Raw genomic sequence first — 24,103 nt, forward strand, 5'->3', positions numbered from 1 at the left:
CTCTTCTGATTGGCTGACTGTTTTCAGAGTGATGGAATAAAAATACAGCAGATTTCAGGTAAAAACACTCAGAGAAACCAAATCCTGCAAGGTTTGGATGGTGGGTCCAGGTGGGCGGGGCTTGGTGACTGCTTTGTTGTGACATCACAAAGTTCCAGAAGTCCTGACGGCTGGTTTTAAGGCTCAGTTTCTGAATACAGGCTGTGTGCATTTCTCTGTGGACTGAGGCTTTGATACTTTCACAGTATTAATATAGAAGCTAGAGCTGATCTATAATCTATAATCACACTACACATGGACACAGACCTTTACACTGGAGGAGCTTTAAATATAATTTTATCTCTTAAATTTCCTCCATGAAGTGAAGATTCATTATTGATTCAGAGTTTCAACATAAAATTTATCTTTTCTCTCTTTTTATTTATCATGAATGAATATGGAAATAAATAAAAGAGAAATCAATGTAAATGTGAAGTTTGTTTTTTTTAAACTTATGATTCATAGAGATTCACGTCAAGTGAGCGAGGAGGAGAAACGAGAGAGAGAGGAAGAATAAAGGGCGTGAAAATAAGAAGAGAGAGAGAGAGACAGAGAGAGAGAGAGAGAGATGGAGGTGTCTGACATGGCTGCCCCTCGTCAAAATAAATCACAAGCAGCAAAGTGTTTTAAAATGTCGGCTGAGAGGAGCGAGCGGCCAGATTTACTGCAACAAGGTTCGTTTTTAATCATCAGCAGATCTGAGTCACATTTAATGTTTCTGCAGGAACGAGTGTAAACTGACCAGAGCAACACACACACACACACACACACACACACCACTGATCGCTTCTGCATCAAGACTACATCTCCCATCAGCCCCGTGCCTCTCAGCCGCACCATCTCCTCGATAAAAAGTTTCATGAACTCTAAAGTCTGAATCATGGAGGGTCTGAAGAGTCTGTGTGTCTGTTCTGCTGGTTAAACTATTCGTTTCTTCTTCTTGTGTTTATTGTGAGTGGCACCAGGAGGAGCAGGTGTGGGAGGTGGAACAGGTGGAGGAGGAGGAAGAGGAGGAGTGTGGTCGGTGTTAACAGGAGGTCGAGTGACTCCATGTGTCTCTGATAAATCATGAGACCTCGAAGCAGACGAACTGTCTCCAAGGTCAGCTGACCTCACAGCCAGAGGCCGACCTCTGTGTGTGTGTGTGTGTGTGTGTGTGTGTGTGTGTGTGTGTGTGTGTGTGTGTTCAACTAGAGTTCACTAATAGCAGCAGATAAAATCCATTAATGAATTAATTAACTCTCCTTTAGCTCCCTCATTACCATCAGACAGATTTACATTAAAACACACGTTCAGCTTCACAAAATAAGAGTTTGATTTTAGTGTTGGGGGGGGGGGGGGGGGGGGTCGTGTCGTGGTTCCAGCAGCTGATGATGAAAACTCAAAACAAACAAGCTCCGCCTCCTCGTCCTCGATCGTCTTAAAGAGTCCCAGACAGGAAATAAAGAGCGACTCCCCTGGGCCTGTTGTTGATGGTGACACTGGTCGCCATGGCTCTGCTGTTGCTATGGTTACAGCTGTGAATTCTCGTCCCAAAGCACAGGGTGGTGATCCTGATGAACAGGTGAAATCACAGATATTGTGTGTGTGTGTGTGTGTGGTCTCTACATTTCAATGATTTTGTGATGATTGAGAAGCAGACACATCCACAGAGTGTGATTGATGACTCTGACCTGCACCTCTGATGCAATAAACCATCACTACACCTTCTCTCTCTCACTCACACTCACACACACACACACACACACACACACACACACACACACACACACACACACACACACACACACACACAAGCACACACACACGTACGTTGCTCGTTGCTAAACAGACGTGGAGGCATGTGAACGACTCGAGGTGCGTTTGATTTACGTTCACAGACACTTGAAGAGAAGTGCACATGTCACCGAGCGGGTGGAGATAAATCAAAGTTCGGCTCCGAAAAATCCCCAACACCTGATGTCACCCCACCGTGACCTCTGACCTCTGACCTCCATGCTACTGGCTGCGTGCTGGTAGGAAGTGAAGCTCGTACTAAGACTGTACATGGAGGGGTTTCAATCTTTCATCAAATCTGATGTTAAACTGGATTAAACTATGAACTTACTGTTAAGACAAAATTAAATTCTGCTGCATTTGAGAAGTTTGACTAATGTGTTAAAAGTTTGTTTGTATTTATTAACCTCAAATATTAATTTGGTGCCAGTAAATTTTCTTTTGGTAAATCATTTTTCTGTCGGTACTAAAACCGAATCATCTGTCACCGTTAGAAATAAATAAGTGATAACTTATTTCGTTTTTTTATTTGAAGAATATTAATGTAACATCAAATGGAAACACTGGAGATTTATTGCGTTGTACTTTCACAGTCGACGGGATCGTGACAGATTTTAAAAATAAATAATAAATGAAGAATGACGTCTGACTTTTAGTCTCACATCGACTGTAAATAAAGATGGACGTCGCCTCTGTGACGTCACCCTCAGGTTTCTGAAGCTCAGTGAGCTGCTCCACCGTCGCCATCTTGGCAGTGTCTGACTCCGCCCCCTAACTCCCAGCTAATCCAAATATGGTCAAAGAGGAGGGGCATGGGCGGAGCTGAGACTTTGGTGCTTGACGGTGTGTGTCAATCATACGCTCACCCACATGTCACTCAAAGAGGCCACGCCCTCAATCCTCCATAACTTTAGTCCTTAATAAAATGTAAACAGGTGAGTTATATAAACAGGTGAGTTATATAAACAGGTGTCATGAAGGAGGAAATTAGCTCTAGAGACCAAAACAGTTTTTGTACCAGGCTGTAAACATGTTTATTTCTGCTGTAAAGTTGGACATTTTAACATGGGAGTCTATGGGGACTGACTCACTGTTGGAGCCAGACTCTAGTGGTCGTTAGAGGAACTGCAGCTTCATGTTTCAGCCTCGGAGGTTGATGTTTGATTTTTCATAAAGCAACTGTATAGAACACGATACGTTCACTACAACCACAGAAGAAGACTTTATCTAACTTTATTACATCAGTTTGTCTTCAGTGACGAGTTGAACTGATCTTTAGGCGTAAAGTCGATGTAGCGTTTAACGAAGAAGACGGGGAGCAGGATCAGCTGCTGGACAGGAAGTCAGAGTACAGAAACCTGGATGTGTCTAAGTGACAGATGCTTCTCAGGAGCATCAGTAGGAAATATCACTGAGCATCATGACACCACCGTGTTTTAACTTCAACTATCAACAGAAATCTTTTATATTAAAATCCTGTTTTCCACCGACAGCAGGAGCGTAAAGGTGAGAAACACCTGAAGCTGAAATAAAGACGAGGACGATGATAATCTAAAGTTAATCAGACGTGGTTTCCCTCCCTCTGAGCTGCTGAGCTCCTGCCTCCGACTCCTCCTCCTCCTCCTGCCAAGAGTCATCATGATTTTAAGACATTTCTCGTTGTCGTGTTGCATAATTTTGACGGTTCAGGCAGCAGCTCTCCGGCCTCTTTGTTCCTCTGTAAGCTGCCTTATGTCGCCTTGAACACTCACTTAGAGCAGCGCTGACTGTCAGACCTCTATTAGAGCTGACACATGCTGCTCTTTGGTATTTTACTTTATGTGACTCACCGGTGCAGCTGCCTTCAGAGCTGCTGCTCAACAATATCGCTGGGTTTTTAAACCTGTGAAGAACGTCTCGGCCTTTTCTTTACAACAACATTTATACTTAAAAAGTAAAGAACGGACAGCGTCTCCTTTGCTTAGTACATGTGCACGACAACACTTATTATTGTTTACGAGAAATCTCCGTGTTCACACTGATCTCACAAGAAACCGACTCAGTTTTTATGCTAAAAATACGACAAAGAAACAGAAAATCAAGAGTCTTTAGCAAGAAAACACATTTGTGTTTCTCATAGAAAAACCAATAAACTCCTAAACAAGCGTCCAAAGTGCCACATACACGATCTTTGTCTCCCGTGTCTTGTCCGCTGAGGCGCAGGCTAAAACATGCTAAGCTAATGTCCATCAATAAACAGGCCCAACAACGTCAAATGTGAAAATAAATAAATAAATAAATAAATAAAAATAAAACAAAGCCTCACACAAAGGGCACATAAACATTATTTTATCAGTGTTCATCCGATTTATTACATTTTTAATCCTTTTCATCGACTGTATGAATTTAAATGAATGAATTCACCATGAAAACATTAGAAACATTAAATAAACACGACAATGAAACCGGACTCTTTGACAGTTGCACGATTATTCACCATAAAGTGACAGAACAATGTGAGTACTTTGTTCTGACAGTCGCTGAACTGAGTTCAGAGTGTTTCCACTTTATCTGAACTCTGTCAACAAAAACAACATGAGGCCGACCTATAAATAGACCACACACACACACACACGCACACGCACACACACACACACACACACACACACACAGGAACAAACCTGATGATGACGCTTGTGTTGTTTAATTTAAATTTACTTTAATTTGACCAAAAGAAAAAAAAATTAAAATCTTAACTGAAGGTCAGTTTTCCAGCTTTTTCCTGAGCTTTCACCCACATCTCACTGTCTTCCTCGGTGGATGGCGTTTGCTCAGGTGTCATGGAGGAGACAAGACGCACAAGGAAGAATGAATATCATCTGCAGCTGTTGTTATGAAAACTGAAGCAGGAAATAGCTACAAAATAAAAGCTTATACGTATATTTTAACAAGAGAAGAAGAGCAAACATTTTTTTCTCACTTCATTAGTTCATGTGTTTGATTTAATCTCAATTAAGGATCATTTAATATAAAAGGCTGATTTCACTCTCACCTTTAACCCATGAGTTTCTACTTCAGCCTTAAAAATGATTTGATTTTCTTCACTATCAGCGTGACGAAGGTTGAATGTGAAAAAGCAGCTGAGCTGACGCCGACGTCTCCACAGATTTGGACGGTAAAATGTTGGAGAGGAGAGAGAGAGTTGGTGGAACAGAGGAATAACAGATAATTAAAGTGTCAGAGCTCCGGGCTCAGAGCTGAGAGGAGCTGAGGATCACTGAGATTAAAGCAGGACATCCGTCCGTCCTGACTCAGCTGCTGGGTGACGCCGCTGAGTCACCGCCTCCTCTCTGAACCCTCGGCTCAGGGGATCGGGCCAGAACCGGGCTTTGGTCCGATTCCTGTTTTCACACCTGCACGAATCGTACCGAGGGGAAACCAACCAGGGTTCAGTTGGAGTGACAAGATTATTCATCTGCCAATCAGAACGCAGCAGGAACTACCTTCAAACCTCGGTTCTTACTGTCGGAAACAAGTTCTGTTCTGATTTCTGATCCATTTAATTCCTTGTCATCACCTGAGAATTTCACATTTGACAGGATGCGACATGAACGTGGGTCTTTCAGGGGAGTTAACGAAACACAGAAAGACACGAATGCAAAGTAAATGCAGAGCGGTGGATTGTCAGGGCTCAGGAGGGTTTTTTGAGCCGGACGATAAAAGCCATAGAGCGGCTCTCAGGTTTCATACGACGCCTTTACTGCACAAAGGTTGTAGATAATAAGCAGGAAGCTGGTTTCAGCTGCAGGACTGATGTCAGAGCCGAGAGCGGCGGCGCTGCTGCGTCCGTCAAACAGCAGCTCGTGTTGTCTCAGCGGCCGGCACAGGAAAGGTCAGGCCTGCTGCTCCAACACTGAACAAACAGCACAACACCGTGTGGGGCTTTTCAGCTGCGCACACACACACACACACACACACACACACACACACACACACACACACACACACACACACACACACACACAGGCTCATATATATCACCTACACACAAATGGACACACAAACACACCGAATGCGGGTTCGGACACCCATGGGCTCACGTAGGCGCGCACACACATACACACACACACACACACACACACACACACACACACACACAAATGTAATGCATGCGAGGCAGGCGGTGCAGCGCTGGGACACCTGTTGTTGGGCTGTAGTGGCGTCGAGGTGTTGACACAGCAGATACAGGCTGTTTGTTGCGAATCGCGGCGAAGGAGCGCTGAATGAAATCCACTGTTTCACCTCATTTTATCCGCTGCACCTGTAACCACACCCACCGATGATGTCAGAGCGCACTGACCCCTCCCTGAGTACACCTTCACATCTCTGCAGCAAGGGGAGGACGTCAGCCACCGGAGGTTTTCAGAAACCAGATTCTCTGCTGGTGTTGAGTTACAGCTCAGTGTGTGTGTGTGTGTGTGTGTGTGTGTGTGTGTGCGTGCGTGTGTGTGTGTGTGTGTGTGTAGCTCATCATTAACCATTTTAGCCAAAAGAATCACAGAAGTATTGTGAGTTCAAATCTTTAAACAAACTTTAAACACGTCTTCTACGTCGCTGAAAACTGAAGCATCATCATCATCATCATCTTTTCCTTTCCATCCCTCTTTTTCTCTCTCCACCTTCCTTCCAACCTCCTTTCTTTCTTTACTAAGTCTATTTTCTGATTATTCTTATTCTGAAAGGGAAGAACGTGAAACACACGCCCTGTTGGCTCGTTATTCCGCGGCGGTTAGCGCTGATGCTAACCTTGTCGTCAGTGAACAGCTGCATCAGTGTTAATGTTGGAGGCTCTTTTGCATTGGCAGCCATGTTGTTGTAACGCGAGCGGCAGCTCATGATCACAGTCTAAACGATGCGACGTGAACGCAGAGTTACGTCCTACTATACAACAGGTAGCTCTGACCAAGTAATCTGATTGGACGAGAGTCAGTCCGTCAGTGCTGATATAAATTATAACGACACTGGGACTTTCACGACATGTATCACTCCGCTTCACAGCTGTTCTATCAACCAGCGTCACATTGAGCCTGGATACTTCAGCTAGGTCCAGGACCAGTCCAGTATCAGAACGACTGTTTGTCGGTGTCAGAGTTAAGGTTAGCCAAATAACCGTGTCCAACCTCACACTTCCTCCCTCACCATCTTTCCTCACACACCCACTTCCTTCCTTCCTTCCTTCCTGTCAAGCTCTGCAGGTGTTGATACAACTTTAAAAAAGAAACATGATTACTTCTTAATACTCCCACCAGAGGAGGGGTCAGAGGTCATGACATAAGCTACAGCTTCACCGAGGTGGGGGGGGGGGGGGGGGGGGCAGACCTCATCTGAGGCCGGGACGCAGCTACAACCGTTTTCTCTTCAGTTGAACCAGCTGATCGTCCAGCTCTTTGTTTACACTAATGTTTCCTCAGTGAGACAGAACAACTTCCTGTTTCTGTTCTTCATCATCATCATCATCATCATCGTTATTATTTCATGTTTTACCAGGTCTCATCATGTGAAGGTCGTTTGGTTTCTGATGAACCGCCGGTGAAACCAGCGGCCGTCTCTGAGACCTGATCTGCGACGAAGTCAAGTCGCAACACGATTCTGAGGGATTCATCCAGAAGGGTGGAAGGTCAAAGGTCATCAGGCAACTGCACTGAACACAGCCCGCAGGTCTGACTCTCAACATCCTCATATAATGAAATCAAAGCCTCTCAACTTCTGAATAAACCAACAAGAATTAACAAACAGCCTCTTATGTCGTAGTTTCAATTAAAAAAATCTGCAAAATAAAACTATTAATTGAAGCACAAACTAACGACATGACACAAAATAAACAACAATTATTGAACCGTCTCCCTCTGTAAACTCTGTTTGCTGCATATGAATATTATAAGAAGATTACAGGAACATTACAGAGGCTTTATAACAGATAAAAATAAATCAATCAGGCTTCATATTATAATGATAAGAAGCAAATAAAATGTCACTTTAATGTTTCTATAATAAAAAGAATTAAACTGCAAGTGCAATAAAAATATGATTATTATAGGACTGTTGTGCCATGGAACAGAAATACTGAGAATATTAGAGAAATAAAGGGTGAAAATAACATTAAATCCTATAAAGTGACTCTAAATTCTCCACATATTATAAAGAAAAACATTATAAGACTGAGGATTACTGAGATATGAAAGTACTGAGAGGCTCCACTGACGCACTTCAGCGATGTGTTAGAGGAATATCACAAATATGACCAAACCAGTCTCCTCTTACAGAAACTGACCCGCACGGTTAATTAATGGAAAGTGGCGGTGTCACGGCACGGCTCGGCTCGGCTCGGCTCGGCACGACAAGGAGCGGGGTTGCATAGGAACAGAGGAAACAGAGTCTCTGGAGGACGAAGTGGCTCAAAACAGGGACGAAGAGCAGGATCCGACCCGGACTTTAAAACCTGAACCTGCGTCACTGAAAATCACAATCTGTCGAAATGATTCATAAAAACGGGATTTAAAACAAAATAAATGAGATTATTCTAAAGGAAAACTCTGTTTTTAGTTGCTATTTTTCATTTATAGCAGATTAAATGCATAAATAAGAGTTTTAATTACTGTTAATTATCTGAAACTATGATTAAATGTGGTGTTGAACTGATTAAAGTTATACTGTGGATATTTCCACAAGAGAAATGAATAAAAAATCTAATATTTGTGGTTGACAGAGGGTTTTTGTTCAGTGTCGCAGGTGTTTAGTCTCGTCAGGAGCTGCGGGCTTTGAAAGGTCAGAGTTCACCCTGAACAACATGATTATTCTCAACCTTCACACAACAATAAAAGAAGAAGCTCGTGGACTCACATGTGAAACTCCTGCGTTAAAAGCTGCGGGTGTGGATCTCTCTGTCCGTCACACCATCACCGCTCCGCCGCGTCCCGCTCACAGCTGCCAGATCCCATCCGGAGAGGAGGCGCGCGGTGGCCGATCCATGAGCCAAAAACTCCGCAAGAAGACAAAAGTGTTTGGGGGGTAAAATCTCTCAGTGGTCGGGGGGTGGGGGGGGCGGATAAGAGGAGGAAGTGTGGTTGTTTAAATCCAAGCAGAGAGATAGTGATGATGAGATGGATGAGGAGAGGCGGGAGCGCAGAAGTGTCGCTCCAGCAGCGGCACGGGGAGCGGACTGTCGCGCTTCAGCCCAGCCGGGGAGGGGAAGGTGCGCACCGGGCTGCCTCACTCCGTCCGCTCCGCTTCCTCCGGCATCTTCACAACTTGAGCCGCTGTAATCCTCCGGCTGCGGCTCCGTCTGACTCCCGCTGTGACCCCGGGAAACGCGCTCCTCCGCCTCAGGAACACGCTTTTAATTTCTTCTCATCCTCTTCAGGTGTGATAATTAACAAGAACACGCGCCCTCCCAAATAAAAGTCCTCCCGCGGCTCCAGCTGTTGCTTTTATTCTATTTTTTTCTTTTCCAGAAAATTAAGTGAAGGCGGGAAAAGTGGGAAGTTTTCCCCGTCAGACCGGAGTGTTTTGCTGCGTTTCGGTGCGTCGGTAGGTCGGTAGTTGGTAGCGCTGACCGGCCGGACTCCCATCATCCCCGCCGCTTGATCGCCCCTGGACGCGGGGAGAGAGAGAGAGAGAGAGAGAGAGAGAGAGAGAGAGAGAGAGAGGAGAGAGAGAGAGAGAGAGAGAGAGGGAGGGAGGAAGAGGGGGAGTATCGCGAGGTTACGCCCCAAGTCCCGTTTGTCTCGGACACGCGCGCACACGCATGCAGAAATACATGCAAAAACACACTTGCTCATGCACACAACCACACGCATACACACACACACACACGTGCACACGCACACACACGCTGTTTTGCTCTCATACTGAACCACACTGACATGATTTTCTTCATAAGGTCACCACCCACAAACTTCTTGACATGCACTTCTCGGCCAGAAGTATGTGGACACCTCCCGGTCACATTCTTCTTTAATCCTGGTCTGAGCTTTTTAATCCCAGTGAAGGAAAACCTTGATGATTGCAGATCTTCCAACTTTGTGTCCGTGCTTTTCCCGTTTCAACATAATGATCTGCACTGACCTCTGACCTCAACCTCATCACCGGCACCGGCGCCCGACCTCACTGAGGCTCGGATGAGCTGCTTCAACATCTGGGGGAGAGACTGAGAGCAGGAGAGTGGAGGACATGAATGACCACGACGTCACGTTCACATGATACACTCACAGGCTTTTGGCAACTGTGTCAACGATATTATCTTGATTTAATTTCCAAAATAACATAAAAAATGTTCCTTTGATGACAATAAACTGGAAACAGCTCCTCATGGTCGTATCCCTCCGCCCCTCAGACTAGTTCCTGGTTACATCCCTGTTTATTCAGTCGTATAATATATTAACCATTTGTGTGAAATTTTGTCATAATTGTCTTGAGTAATGGCTAAAAAGTGTTTTGTGAGGTCCTTGACCTTTGACCTTTAACCACCAAATTCAAATCAGTTCATCCTTGACTTCTAGTGAATGTTTGTGCCAAATTTGAAGAAGTTCCGTCAAGGTGTGACTGAGACATCGTGTCCACAACCACAACCTGAAAACAACATGGCTGCCGCTGACTGTCGCCGGCGTGGAGGAATAAAAATGTCTGACCTCGTGTGACTGACTCTGTGATCATGTGAGCAAAATAATGTACCAATGTTCAAATGACCATTTATCATCCTGAAGTCATTAACTCACAAAGTTGATCACTGGAAATGAAAATCATCAATTAATAAATGTCCTGAAAAATAACAGTTCAAGAGAAGTTTGAGTCATTAAAACATAAAAAAACTCAAAATGTAAAGTTTACTAAAACAGTTTCTCCTGTTGTCACTTGTTCTCCCTGCTGTGCACCTCCCACCATGATCAATTATTTCCCAGCATGCCGCTGTTTCCAGTGAGTCCACAGTGTGAGGTGTGTGAGAGTCTCCCCCTTGTGTGTGTTGTCAGTTATTGTCATGATGGTTTTGGTTTTATAAGGAAAACTGTGATAATAATTATAATAATAATAATTAGACATTATTATTTTATATTAATATTATTATAAATTATTATTATTATCAGCCTTTCATTTTCTACACACCAGGCTGGGTTTGTTTTTATTCAATTTAAGAAAACTATTCACAAATTAATCTGATTTTAAGAGGCATCCCTCAGAGTGTGTGTGTGTGTGTGTGTGTGTTAAAGGGGTTAATGCGTGGATCACAGCAGGCATGTGACACACGATCTTTATCAGCAAAGATGTGTGTATGTTTAGTTCGTGTGCTTGTGTGTAATGTATATGGATGCCATTTTGTGTCTGTCCAGAGTGTGTGTGTGTGTGTGTGTGTGTGTGTGTGTGTGTGTGTGTGTGCTCTGTAAACCTGACCACCTGTCAGTCTGGCTGTAAATCTTCCATCCGTCATCTAAACTCAAACTGTCGGCAGCAGGAGAAACAAAGGAAACCGCAGTCTCTCCTCTTCTCCAGCGCGTCAGTGTTTCCTCTCTGAACACAAGAAAAAACAAACTGTCATTGTGTCGTACGGGTCAGACCATCTGAAACCTCACGGGTCACAGGTTCGATCCCCCACAGCTGCTAGTGTAAGATGTTGTTTTCCGACACTGCAGCTTGTCTTTTTATGTCAGTTGTTACTAAATGTTTCGTCCCTCCAGGATTTCACAGGCTTTTGGGATCGTTGCTAAAAAACCTGATTTCACAGCAGCTTTTCTAAAAAATTGAGATGCATGTTGCGATGTTTTTAGATTTTAGATAAAAATAATCTTTATTTGTGAGCGACAAAGTAAGTGCAACTTGGAGAACAGAAAAACTTTCTTCAAGCTCAAAATGCAAAAACAGCAAAAAAAAGTGATGAACTACATCATCATCATCATGAAACAGTAATGTCAACATGAATTAGAAACCTTGTTTTTGCCTGTGACAAAACAGAATAATGAAAATAGAATAAATAAACAAATAAAATAAAAAGAGATTGAGTGTGCACAGAACATAACAGTAAAAACAATATAAAACACATGATCTCAGCATCTTCTCATATGAGGAACTGGGATGTTCTGCCACCTACTGCCAGTCTGTCAAATGTTACACTACAGCGCCATCTGTAGGTTAACAGGTGGAAAAGCACTCACTGCTCTGTATCTGATGAAAACGTCCCATTTTAAGTTTGTTTAGATCTTTTGTTTCAAAGAGACGTTTTTCATTCGTTTGTAAATTCTTGCCAAAGATGTTAAACCTCAATTAAACCACCATTTTGATCAGAGCTTGAACAGGAAATATAATATTTCAGAGAGTAAAAGCGTCTGTAATAATGTGTTAAAATCTTTATATTTTACTTTTAACAACACAGTACTAAAAGATTTTCCCTGGATCTATGAATTTCACTTGAAGACTTTCCAGACCACAGAGAAACCTGTTCATTTATCTGTCTGTCTGTCAATGACAACTGAATTTATTTATGTGCTTTACTTTAAAATGCATGTGCAGACACAAACACTGTGATTTTAGATGAATACATGAACCAGAACAGAGGAAACTGGATTAAAAGAATTAAAGAAAGAAATAAAATGTCACAGCTTCCTGTCTTGGCAGCTGAACTTGATGTCGATGTTGATGTGTATTAGTTGTGTCCATGTCACAGGTTTGAACCCAGCTTGTCTCCTTGTGTGATTTCTGTCTGAGTGCAAATGAGACAAAAACACACTGTTTGAATCTCAGCTGATGCAGCAGCAGCACCACCTGCTGTTCAAGACAACAAACTAGCAGCTGAAGTCATATCTCCTCTCCATCTGAAGGAGTCTCAAGGTTTGCAGAGATTGTGGAGAAGGACAGAGCAGCAGCAGCATCAGTCCAGAGACGCTGGTGATGGTCTGTCAGGTCCAGAAGAACACACAGGGATGATGGTGGACTGGACTCTGTGTGTGACAGTGGAGCTGTTCTCAGATCAGTTCAGACTTCAGAACTGAGATTCATATCCACTTCTTCTGATTCCTCTGTCAGTCACTGCTGGATGAAGCTCTCCTCTCCTCTCCTCTCCACCTCCCAGTAACATGGTCCAATCAGATCCTCTGTACACACCAGCTGCTGCGGCTTCAACATCTGGATCATCAGGACACAGCTCATCCTCTCTCAACACACACATTGCTTTCTGAAGACTCAGGGTCTTACAGAGATGGCAGCAGAAATGGTGAGGCCACTGACTCTAAGATGAGTTTACATGATTCCCATCTGTTGAGAGAAGACAGACGACAGAGGTGATAAACTGCTGAGAGCCATGAAGGATAATCACTGCACCAACAGTTTAGTGATGGATTTAATGTTGTTACATGTCAGCTGATGTCACATTTAAACAAACAGTCTGTGTGTCATCTGATCTGCTCCTTAGATATCACCTGTCAAATAAAAATGGAGGCTGTCACTGAAAGTATCTGACGGATGGACAGAGATACAGATGTGCTCACTGGACTTCAGCAGAGGTTTCGGGTCTGTATAAATATCACATGATCACAAAACATCATGATGCTTCTCTGAAATGAGAGCCAGTGATTTGCAGCTTCAGTCAGACTGATCTCAGAGCTGACATGAACACAACAGCAACAACAGTCGAGTTCACATCAACTCAAACACATGATCACAACAAGCTTCTGACTGTTCTCTCTCTCTGCCTTTCTGTCCAGTCATGAAGCCTGTCATCGTTCTCCTCTCACAGCTTCACTGAGGGAAGCAGCCACTGAGAAGGTTGGAGGTTTAGAGGAAACAGAAATGTAATACAACACTGTTGAAAAGCAGCATGGACAGTATCCAAACCCTCTACTGACCTCAGAGTCTCCAGTCGACAGTCTGGACTCTCCATAAGATCACACAGCTCCTTCAGGTCTGAATCCTGCAGATCATTTCTACTCAGCTCCAGTTCTCTCAGGTGGGAGGGGTTGGACTTCAGAGCTGAAGCCAGAGAAGAACAGCTGATCTCTGACAAACTGCAGTCCATCAGTCTAAATAAAGAATAAAACATGTGACAAAGTTGCTGCTTGAAACCGTTCAATGTTTCATCATCTGTTCAGAGCAGAAGGTTTAGAAAGTTCAAGTTTAGAAAATGAAACTCAAACACCTGAACCAACATGATGCAGGTTAAAAACAGTCAAATACGAACAGTGAAAAAGAGCTCTCATTAATATTAACAACACGCTGCTCCTTCAGTAAAGACGTAGTAACTCCATCTTTTAAACTCTACAAACTAAACAACACAAAACAACAGACTTTCACATCATATTCATCTCAGCACAAAACTACAACAAGGAGTCTGACCTCAGAGTCTCCAGTCGACAGTCTGGACTCTCCAGAAAACCACACAGCTGCTTCACTCCTGAATCCTGCAGCTTGTTTCCACTCAGGTCCAGTTCTCTCAGGTGGGAGGGGTTGGACTTCAGAGCTGAGACCAGAGAAGAACAGCTGATCTCTGACAACCTGCAGAACCACAGTCTGAACAAAGAATAAATAAAGCAGATAAAAATCATTGATATTCAATCAGATATGTCCGAATCAATAAGCTCACATAATATACTGCTGAACTCACTCAGTGCAGTTCATAAATTTAGAATCAATATCAGATTAGACATGTTGGACTAAAATTATTTAATTTATTACATGATCTTCTTCCTGTATTCGTTAGCTGAGTAGGTTTGTGTAATTAAACAATGTCAAAGGAAAAGTTCACTTTTTTTGTCTTAACAAAAGGCAGAAGTCACAAGTAGATTAAAGACATTAATCCTTCCTGCTGTCCACACTGACTGTGAAGTGGTCTCTTCCCTACAGAACTACACTGTATGATGACTGCATGAAATGACCTGATGAGTTCAGCTGCAGCTGAATGAAGCTTGAGAGTCAGAGTCACACAGATCCAGTGGCTGTCGACTAAAGTTACCGACTATTTAGTACATTTCCTCTTTGAGTTACTGTCCCTCCACTGCAGCTGAGGAAGGAAAAACTGTGGAAACACAAAGACACTGAACCTGATCTGTGACACTCTGACTGCTGGTACTGGTTTAAGCCGAACTTCGCAGGATTTTGGATTTTATCCTGCATCTTGTAGCATTAGATTCAGGTTGTAAAGGGACAGAAGACACGATTACTGACACCAGTGACTTTTTTCAGGGGCATATGGAAACACAAGTACTGTATTAAGATAGACTGGACAAAATGTGAATTTGTCCTTTAAGACAAAGATGTTTCTGGTGCAAACTATTTATTTGGTTTTTGTTCCAGTCTGAACATTTGTGGCTTCAATGATTCTGCAATGTTGACATGAAAACTCAACAACACTTACATAGATCTGTTCTGAAGAATAAATATTAAATGGTAAATGGACTGCATTTATATAGCGCTTTACAATGTTTTTAAGATTCAGCCACACTCAAGGTTTTAAATGGGATTAATGTAAGAAAATAATAACAGTTCCAGTGAACGGACCTCAGAGTCTCCAGTCTACAGTTTGGACTCTCCAATCCAGCAGACAGGACCTTCACTCCTGAATCCTGCAGGTTGTATTCTCCACGCAGGTCCAGCTCTCTCAGGTGGGAGGGGTTGGACCTCAGAGCTGAGGCCAGATTTTCACAGTGAGTCTCTGAGAGTCGACAGCCAGAAAGTCTGTGATTAGAGAAAGTATAAAATCTGTTATTTGAAAAACAATTAGTAATAAAACGTTAATAGCCTTCCAATACACTGTACCACAGTTTCTGTTTGATTTTCACTCTTAAAAATGAAAAGTTTAAGTCATAACCAATAAAGCACACTCTTGATGAAGTCAATACACTCAGGGGTTCAGAGGTCTGGTGAGTTCACTTCTTTCTAACTGCACAACCCCAGATTCTTTTACTTTTCAAACTTGTAGTCTTCAGATCTGATTGACACCGAGTCAAGTGACATCACTTGAGGACATTTATTTACTTCACACAGCTTCCGCTGGAGACATTTAAGGCTTCATACTACCGTTTTCTCCTTTAACTCTTTTTATCAGGTTTGTATAAACCCAAAAAGACTCAAAATAACACAAACACAAATAACCAATGAACATAAAATCTGACAATTAATTACAAATACACACAAAAACTGTTTTCATTAACTTAACAGCAGTAATGACAACCAACTGTAAATCTACATTTTTGGTGCACACAGCATTTAGAACAGTTAAAAAACACAACTAACCTGTAACTGTGAAATGTAAAACTAAGAATAATGAAAATAATATAATTCTGTTAATATTTGAAGAACTAAACTACTTATCTACTCTGATTGATCATGTTAATGATCATGTCTGGACTCACCGAGCCTTCCTGCAGTTCCTCACAGCTGGGATCAGTCTCCGTCGTCCCTCCTCTGATGTGTTGAACTTCTCCAGGTCCAACTCATCCAGAACCTCCACTGACATCTGCAGCATGTAGGCCAGAGCTGAGCACTGGATCAGAGAGAGTTTCTTTTCTGATCTGTTCTTTGACTCCAGGAACTCTTGGATCTCCTGATGAACTGAGTGATCCTTCATCTCCATCAGACAGTGGAAGATGTTGATGCTTCTGTCAGGAGAGATATCATCTCTGTTCATCTTCTTCAGGTTGGTGATGGCTCTCTGGATGGTTTCTGGACTGTTCTCTGTCTGACCCAGCAGACCTCCTAAGAGCCTCTGGTTGGACTCCAGAGAGAGGCCATGAAGGAAGCGAACAAACAGGTCCAGGTGACCGTTTCTACTGTAGAGGGATTTCTCCATGGCTCTCCTCAGGAAGTCATCCAGAGAAGGATCTCGGCTATCATTGTTGCCAAAAATCTTAGAAATCTTCCCGAAAAGAGACTCTGGGTTTGAGTTCCAGTGTTTATAGTCTTCTCCCAGGAAGCCCTTCAGGACCTCTGTCTTCCTGTTGGTGTAACAGTGGAACATGTAGACTGCAGCCAGAAACTCCTGAACGCTCAGATGAACAAAGCAGTAGACTGTTTTCTGGAAGATCACACTCTCTCTTCTGAAGATCTCAGTACAAAGTCCTGAGTACACCGAGGCCTCTGTGACATCAAGACCACACTGCTCCAGGTCTTCTTGGTAGAACATGATGTTTCCTTTCTCCAGATGTTCAAACGCCAGCCTCCCCAGCTTCAGAAGAACTTCCCCGTCAGCCTCCGTCAGCTCCTGTGGACTCGTCTCACGTCCCTCATGGTACTTGTTCTTCTTCCTCTGTGTCTGAACCAGCAGGAAGTGTGAGAACAGGTCAGTCAGGGTCTGGGGCAGCTCTCCTCTCTGGTCTGTGGTCAACATGTGCTCCAGAACTGTAGCAGTGATCCAGCAGAAGACTGGGACTTGACACATGATGTGGAGGCTCCTGGACGTCTTGATGTGTGAGATGATTCTGCTGGACAGCTCTTCATCACTGGATCTCCTCCTGAAGTACTCCTCCTTCTGGGCGTCAGTGAAGCCTCGTACTTCTGTTACCCTGTCCACACATGTAGGAGGGATCTGATTGGCCGCCGCAGGTCTGGAAGTTATCCAGACGAGAGCCGAGGGAAGCAGATTCCCCCTGATGAGGTTTGTCAGCAGCACGTTGACTGATGACTCCTGTGTGACATCACACACAGACTTCCTGTTGTTGAAATCCAGTGACAGTCTGCTTTCATCCAGGCCGTCAAAGATGAACAGAACTTTACAGACAGCGAGCTGCTCTGCTGTGACATTCTGTAATGTTGGATGGAAAACATGGAGCAGCCTGAGAAGACTGTACTGCTGATCTCTGATCAGGTTCAGCTCCCTGAACGAAAGCAGAACCAGCAGACTGACATCTTGGTTCTCCAAGCCCTCTGCCCAGTCCAGAGAGAACTTCTGCACCGAGAAGGTTTTTCCAACGCCAGCGACGCCGTTGGTCAGAACCACTCTGATGGGTCTCTGCTGGTCAGCTAAGACTTTAAAGATGTCGTGGCACCTGATTGGAGCGTCATGGAGGGTCTCCATCTTGGAAGTTGTCTCCAGCTGCCTCACCTCATGTTGGGTATTAACCTCTTCACTCTGTCCCTCTGTGATGTGGAGCTCAGTGTAGATCCTGTTGAGGAGGGTTCCACTTCCTGTTCCATCAGTTCCTTCAGTCACATGTTCACATCTGGTGCTCAGACTGATCTTATGTTGATCTAAAACCTCCTGCAGACCACTATCTGCTGAAAGAGAAGAGACAACGTCAGACTGAAGAAACAGAATCTGAGAATCTGATGATTATTTTCATCAGCTGCAGAAAAACTAAAGACAAACAAAGAAAAGGTTTTAATGTTGTGATATTTATAATCATCTTAAAGGTCGATGCTGTGTGATGTAACAAATGACTCTGTATAAAACAACAGATCCTGGTTTCAGAAATGATGACATCATCATACAGATGTTCAGTCTCACTTTGTTCAGTGCTGGTCTGACTGGCTGTCTGCAGTCCAGGTCTTGTTCTGGGTCTTTGTCCACACTGGGGACAGGAGGAGTCTCCTGAAGAACCAGACTGGTCCCAGTATGAGGTGATGCACTGTCTGCAGAACCAGTGTCCACAGCTGGTAGAGACTGGATCCTTCAGGACGTCCTGACTGAGATTTTCACTGAGATTAGAAGTGGTTTAAATCTACATTTGACCATTTTCTGCCCCATATGAAGGAGAGAATCTAAGATCAAAAATCACTTACTGATGATTCATAACTTCAGGGTTTGAATATTTTACAGTGACTTCAACACGAGGGAAAACATACATGAATATTTTTCCTGTAAATTCTGACATGGAAGTTCTCAGGTGTTTTGATACAGAAATACCATCAGTAGTTTCAGGTTATGAACCCCAGGAGATCCATCTTAGTTTGAAACACTACCTGCACTAATACGTCTGTATCATGAATATAAATCTTTTAGCAGAAAATCTGTCTTCATTCGTGCATCATCCTCCTTCAGGTCAGTTTACAGCAGAAACAGTCTCTTACTGTGAGTCTGAGGGTCCAGGTTCATCACTGAAGAATGGTAGTTTCCCTTTGGACTGGTCACTCTTCAAGGACAGACAGCTGGGTCCTGGAGACTCTGCCCTGTCCTCCTCTTCCTCCACACAATCACTCATCTTTTGGACTTCAGTCGGTCTGAGATGTAAATTACTGTAACACACAGACACAAGTTTTTAATCCCCTCTTATTCATTCAGTGTCTTTGTGTGGACAGAAGTTGATTCTGACTCGTCTTCCCTCTAATGTCTGAACTCACTGACCAACACCTTCAGGTTAATGTTCAAATGTTCTCTCCCTGTTTTCATGCACTTTTACCACCTGGGCAGGTTTATATTGTGATTAGTAAATGATCAACTCTCTTGGTTTGATTACACAGGTGCAAGTTTTATCACACCCCAACAAAATATTATTTTGATTATGTTCCACTTAAATAAAACAATTTGTTATAATTCAATTTCAAAATGCAGCTAGATTCAATGGAGGTACAAAAATTGTCCAAAAGAGAAAAGATAAAATATGACTTAAATTAATACTTAACCGTGTCCTTGATCATTTTGGCTGTTGTTCGTCTACAGGACACAATCTCCTAAACACCTGTAGAGCTGATTACAATGAACAACTACAACCTTGATGAAGCTTGTAATGTTGTCTAATGAAGCGCCAGCTGATCAGTTAGTAGCTGTTTGTTTTTCTTAAAGCAGTCACATTAAAAACAGTGTGATTTATCCAACCAGTCAGGACTCCGTATCCACAGATAAATCAAACTGATGAGTTCATTCTGACTCCTCTTCCATCCACAGTCCACAGAGAGGAAACTGACTCAGTAAAATCATAATAATGTTGTATTAACACTCACCTGCCTCAGCCTTACGTTTCTTTCTTTCTGCTCTGTGCAGTTAAAATGTAGTCTAACTGCACTGGCTCAACATGTTGAGTTTCAGTTCTTCCTCTGACAGTCACAAGTCTCTCAACACATGACTCTGCTGACGTGATCTCTTGTGCAGAGTTATGGGGTTAAATTACAACCGTTTAACTAGTTGTGACGGACCAAAGTGCAACGAATCTTTTATTTTTGCCAAGGTTATGATTATGCTGCTTTTTTGAAAGCCTTAGCGTGATCGAAAACTCTGAGGCTTTCGAGGCCTTTAGGGTGTGCAAAGACTCACAAACCTTTGCACACATTAGTACTAATGAGTGGTTTGTTTAGATGTCGCAACTGGGCATGGGCGTGGCATTTCGGCTCTTTAGCCCCTTTTTCCTTTTGACATTTTGGAAGGACCAGGGGTGATCCAAACCTCACGAAAGTTTGCATATGCATTAGATGTGGCATAACTTGGTAACTGATATGAGTGTTAGCCATTGGTGTGGCAAAATGGCTCAAGGTCGCCCCTCTAGAAAATTTCAATGAAATTGTCCGTTTTACATTGCACCCAGACGTATGAAAATCTATAGGGATGTGTACTGTATTTAGATCTACAAAAAAACTCTTGGAAGCATTACCTAAACCCAACTGGAAGTCAACCATTTTGAATTTAGGATGCAGTTTTGGTGAATTTTTTATTTTTGTTTTTCCATTTCCAGGTGCTGTACTTTAACAAACTCCTCCTCGAGTTTTAACCATAACCCTTGCAATGCTAAATTGCAAAGTGTGATGATTTTTCTTTGTCTCTGCCAGGAAACGTTTCTTAGACTTTAGTTAAAAAACACATTTTAGTTGAAAATTTAATATATAAAAACAAAATGTATGGTAATAAAAGGCGGGGTAAATTAAAAATGACAGTTTAGAGGTTTACTGGTTTGAAGCAGTTCTCTTACTTTGTATCTGGGTTCAAGGTTCATCACTGAAGAGTGGATGATCATCTTCGGACAGGTCACTCGACTGGATCCTGGAGACGCTGCTCTGTCCTCCTCTTCTTCCATACACCCACTCATCTGCTAAACTTCAGTCAGTCTGATGACTGTGAGCTCACAAACATAAGAATCGGGATCAACAAGTCTGTTCACCCAAAAGTACCAAGGAAACACCACACACACACACACACACACACACACACACACACACACACACACACACACACACACACACACACACCATAAGGTTGCATCACACTGTAAATTCAGACAGAGAGCAGAAGTACTACACATAACATTCCTCAGAAAACTGACTGAGAGACAGTAAAGTCATAATAATGTTGTATTAACACTCATCTGTCTCAGCCTTCAGTTTTCTGCTCTGTCCAGTTAAAATGGAGTCTGATCGCACTGACTCAACACCTTCACTGTTCCTTCCCTGTACTTCTTTGTTTTTAGTAACAGATACATTTAACTTGCCTTATTTTGTTTATTTTTCTTAACTGTTTTACAGTCCTTACAGTATCTTGCTTGGTTCACTAAAACTGTTAAATAAATGTAGTGCAGTAAAGTGAAATGTGGTGGAGTGGAAGTATAAAGTAGCAATAAATGGAAATACAAGTACCTGAAAATTGTACTCAAGCACGGTACTTAATTAGCCTTCAGCACATATGGATTTTAATATTGTTCGTATTGTTTAATTGGTAATGAAATGCCAAGCCAACATTGTAAACGAAAAGGCTTAATAAATTAGCTAGCCGATTAAGCTAGCTATTCAATTAGCTAACTAATATAGCTTTTAGTTTGCTAACTTCAGGCAAAAGTTAGAAACTAGCTAACATTATTGTTCGTGAATTTCTTGACAAAGTCAAATTCAAAAATTCTGAAGGTAAGAAACAAAGTGTTCATAACAAGCTAAATAGTAAATTTACATTTACCTGCTCGGACTACAGACCTGACGACGTGCGAGCCAATGATGAAGTGACGCAGGTCGACGGGACGTCAAACTAACGGCAAAGTTAAGAAATGGTACGGTCCACTTCCGGGTCGTCTGAAATCATATTAAAAGATTCCTCCCGGCATAAATATGTCAATATATGGTAATATTAACAATTACAGGTAAGAGGAATATATAAATGTTTCATCCCCCGGAAGTGTTGTTTTTGCCTCTTTTGGGGGGAGTCCAAGTATTAATCAGGGGTCAGACCCCCCCCCCCTCATTTCCCTCCATTAGTCGAACCCAGACTGAATCACTATTTAATCTGCAGTTGGGCCAATTTCCTTTGTTCCTGTGGCCTACTGTCATCAGTTGTTACATTAATTTTGTCTCCTTCCTGTTTTTTTTCACACATTTATTGTGTGCTTACCTCAAACATCCTATTTCATGTCGCTCTGAATAGGATACTAGTCAACATGACAAGAGGTATCTCTGCTCACACATTTAAAGCGCTGGGTACTTTTAGCACAAGAGCATGTTCAAATTTTAAATGTTTTAAATTTGGACAACTTGTCAAAAATCAAACATATTTTTTATGTATACTGCACTCCATTTTCTTCATACATTCATGTTTATTTTAATGACTGTAAAACTGAAGATAAAGACATTGGTTCTGGACTTTGACATATTTATTCATTGCACTGTAATACACATCTTGACTCGTTGGTCAAACATTTGATGTTGTAATTTTACAATATTCATACATGATGTTCCTTTTTGCATGTAATAAAAATGCAATGCTTTATTGAAAGTAATTTTATAATAGGCTACAAGCCAAACCAATTATTTGAAGGTAATAGATTGTACTTCTTCTTTTTACAGTTTTCCTCCTGTTGGAGATTTCTTCTTTCTTCATGGTTATTTTGTTGTGCAAGGCTGTTGTCAAGAAAAGAGGAAATCAAAAAATTGATCACAAAACTTTTAGTTGTGTCATTTTAGCCTTCCACAAAACTCCTGGCAAGCAGGTACATGGACAAGTAATTTAACATTAGCAGACACACATCACAGTAGATACATGGGCAGTACCCAGGAGTGAGTAAGCAGCTCTATCCAATCCAATACACTTGGACAGAACATGGTCCAGTAACTGACTGTTCTGTGTGTGCTGAAAACGTCAGGTGTTCCAACACAGCCCAGGCTCTGAAGATTGGAATAAACAAAGTGACTCATACCAAGACACATGACGATACTCCAGCCAATCAGTAGCATTGTACCCTTTTGCTGCCACCAGACCATGTGACGTTGTGAATTGGATTGAATGGGACTGCAGATCAGACCAATATATTTGGATTTATTTGGTCAGAAAACGTTACCTTCTGTGTTAGCTTAGCTACAAACCTACAGTCCTCTCTTCTGTCACTTCAGTTTTGTAAAAACAGACTAAAAAACTGGATGCTGTGTTTGTGTGCACGTCATTTGCTTGCTGTTTTGTATTACAAGGTTTGTTTTGCTTCAGCTATGACAACGAGTATCACCTTACACCACTGTGTCGTTGCTAATGAGCATCCATGAATTTTGGGAGCGAACCTTATGAAGGGAGGGGTGTATTTGTTAGCTGCTGAGTACAAATATCAACAGTGTCTCTCCAGTACTGGTTACTGGACCTTTAAGGGAACTTCAGATTCTGCTATGAGCCATTATAGCTCCTCAGAAGATGTTCACACAATAAAGAATTGAAAACTGTTCAAACATAAAGACAAATGTCTTCACACGATTCAGTTGGGGACATTTGTAGAAATACTGCCACAACATTTCATCACCTTCAACTGTGTAATATTGTGTACACACTGTGGTTTTTCACTTGTTTTGCCTGTTTCCCATGAATAATGTTGTTTGCTGAATAATGTTGCTCAAAATGATGAAATATGATATGAATGGAATATTCTGTATAAAATGTGTTGCAATCAAGAGTAGCTGCTTTCCCTGTGTTCTTCATGCCAGAGTTCCTGTTTGTGCACAAACAAGTATTTTAAAAGAGAAAAAAACAGTTATTAGATATTTCAGGAAATGAGGAAACAAAAAGTAGGAATTCACCACTTCTGCTCCTTATGTTACTATATATTGTACATGTCTGTACATTCTGTCATTTATCTAATGAAAAGGATAATGAACAAAATGTGAAGTGGCGAAAGACATTTCCTCACATCAGTCCAGTGATGCAAATCAGCAGTGACGCAGTGACTGTGCACAAGTCAGCAAAAACACTATATACTTTTACTTTTAAACTATATTATCACACTATATTATCTTAATATGCAATTATTTATTATATTATTATTAATATTAATAATAATTACTATTACTGTGGTTTCTGTAATGTATAAAGATGACTGAATATAGGGTTTAGCTTTGCAGTGAGTCATGTGACTAAAACTATTTAGTTTATGACCAGCAAAAATGGACC

At 42.1% G+C, this 24,103-nt stretch overlaps 1 protein-coding gene across 2 annotated transcripts; it reads right to left on the reverse strand.

The window, feature by feature from the left end:
* Positions 1-11,648: 11,648 nt before the first annotated feature.
* LOC130161537 (NLR family CARD domain-containing protein 3-like) lies at positions 11,649-18,991 on the reverse strand. 2 transcript variants are annotated; one of them, XM_056364906.1, is made up of 7 exons: positions 18,838-18,991; positions 18,275-18,453; positions 16,185-18,045; positions 15,331-15,507; positions 14,170-14,343; positions 13,683-13,856; positions 11,649-13,092 (listed from the first exon to the last, which is right to left on the reverse strand). In XM_056364906.1, exons 1-7 carry the CDS (start codon positions 18,966-18,968, stop codon positions 13,029-13,031), a joined length of 2,760 nt encoding a protein of 919 aa, XP_056220881.1. In that variant the 5' UTR covers positions 18,969-18,991; the 3' UTR covers positions 11,649-13,028. The 2 variants fall into 2 exon arrangements, with proteins under 2 accessions (XP_056220881.1, XP_056220882.1); XM_056364907.1 differs by having other exon boundaries at positions 16,185-18,042; positions 18,838-18,989.
* Positions 18,992-24,103: the final 5,112 nt, after the last annotated feature.

This window comes from Seriola aureovittata, chromosome 20, assembly GCF_021018895.1.
Source record: "Seriola aureovittata isolate HTS-2021-v1 ecotype China chromosome 20, ASM2101889v1, whole genome shotgun sequence".
NCBI classification, from domain to species: domain Eukaryota; kingdom Metazoa; phylum Chordata; class Actinopteri; order Carangiformes; family Carangidae; genus Seriola; species Seriola aureovittata.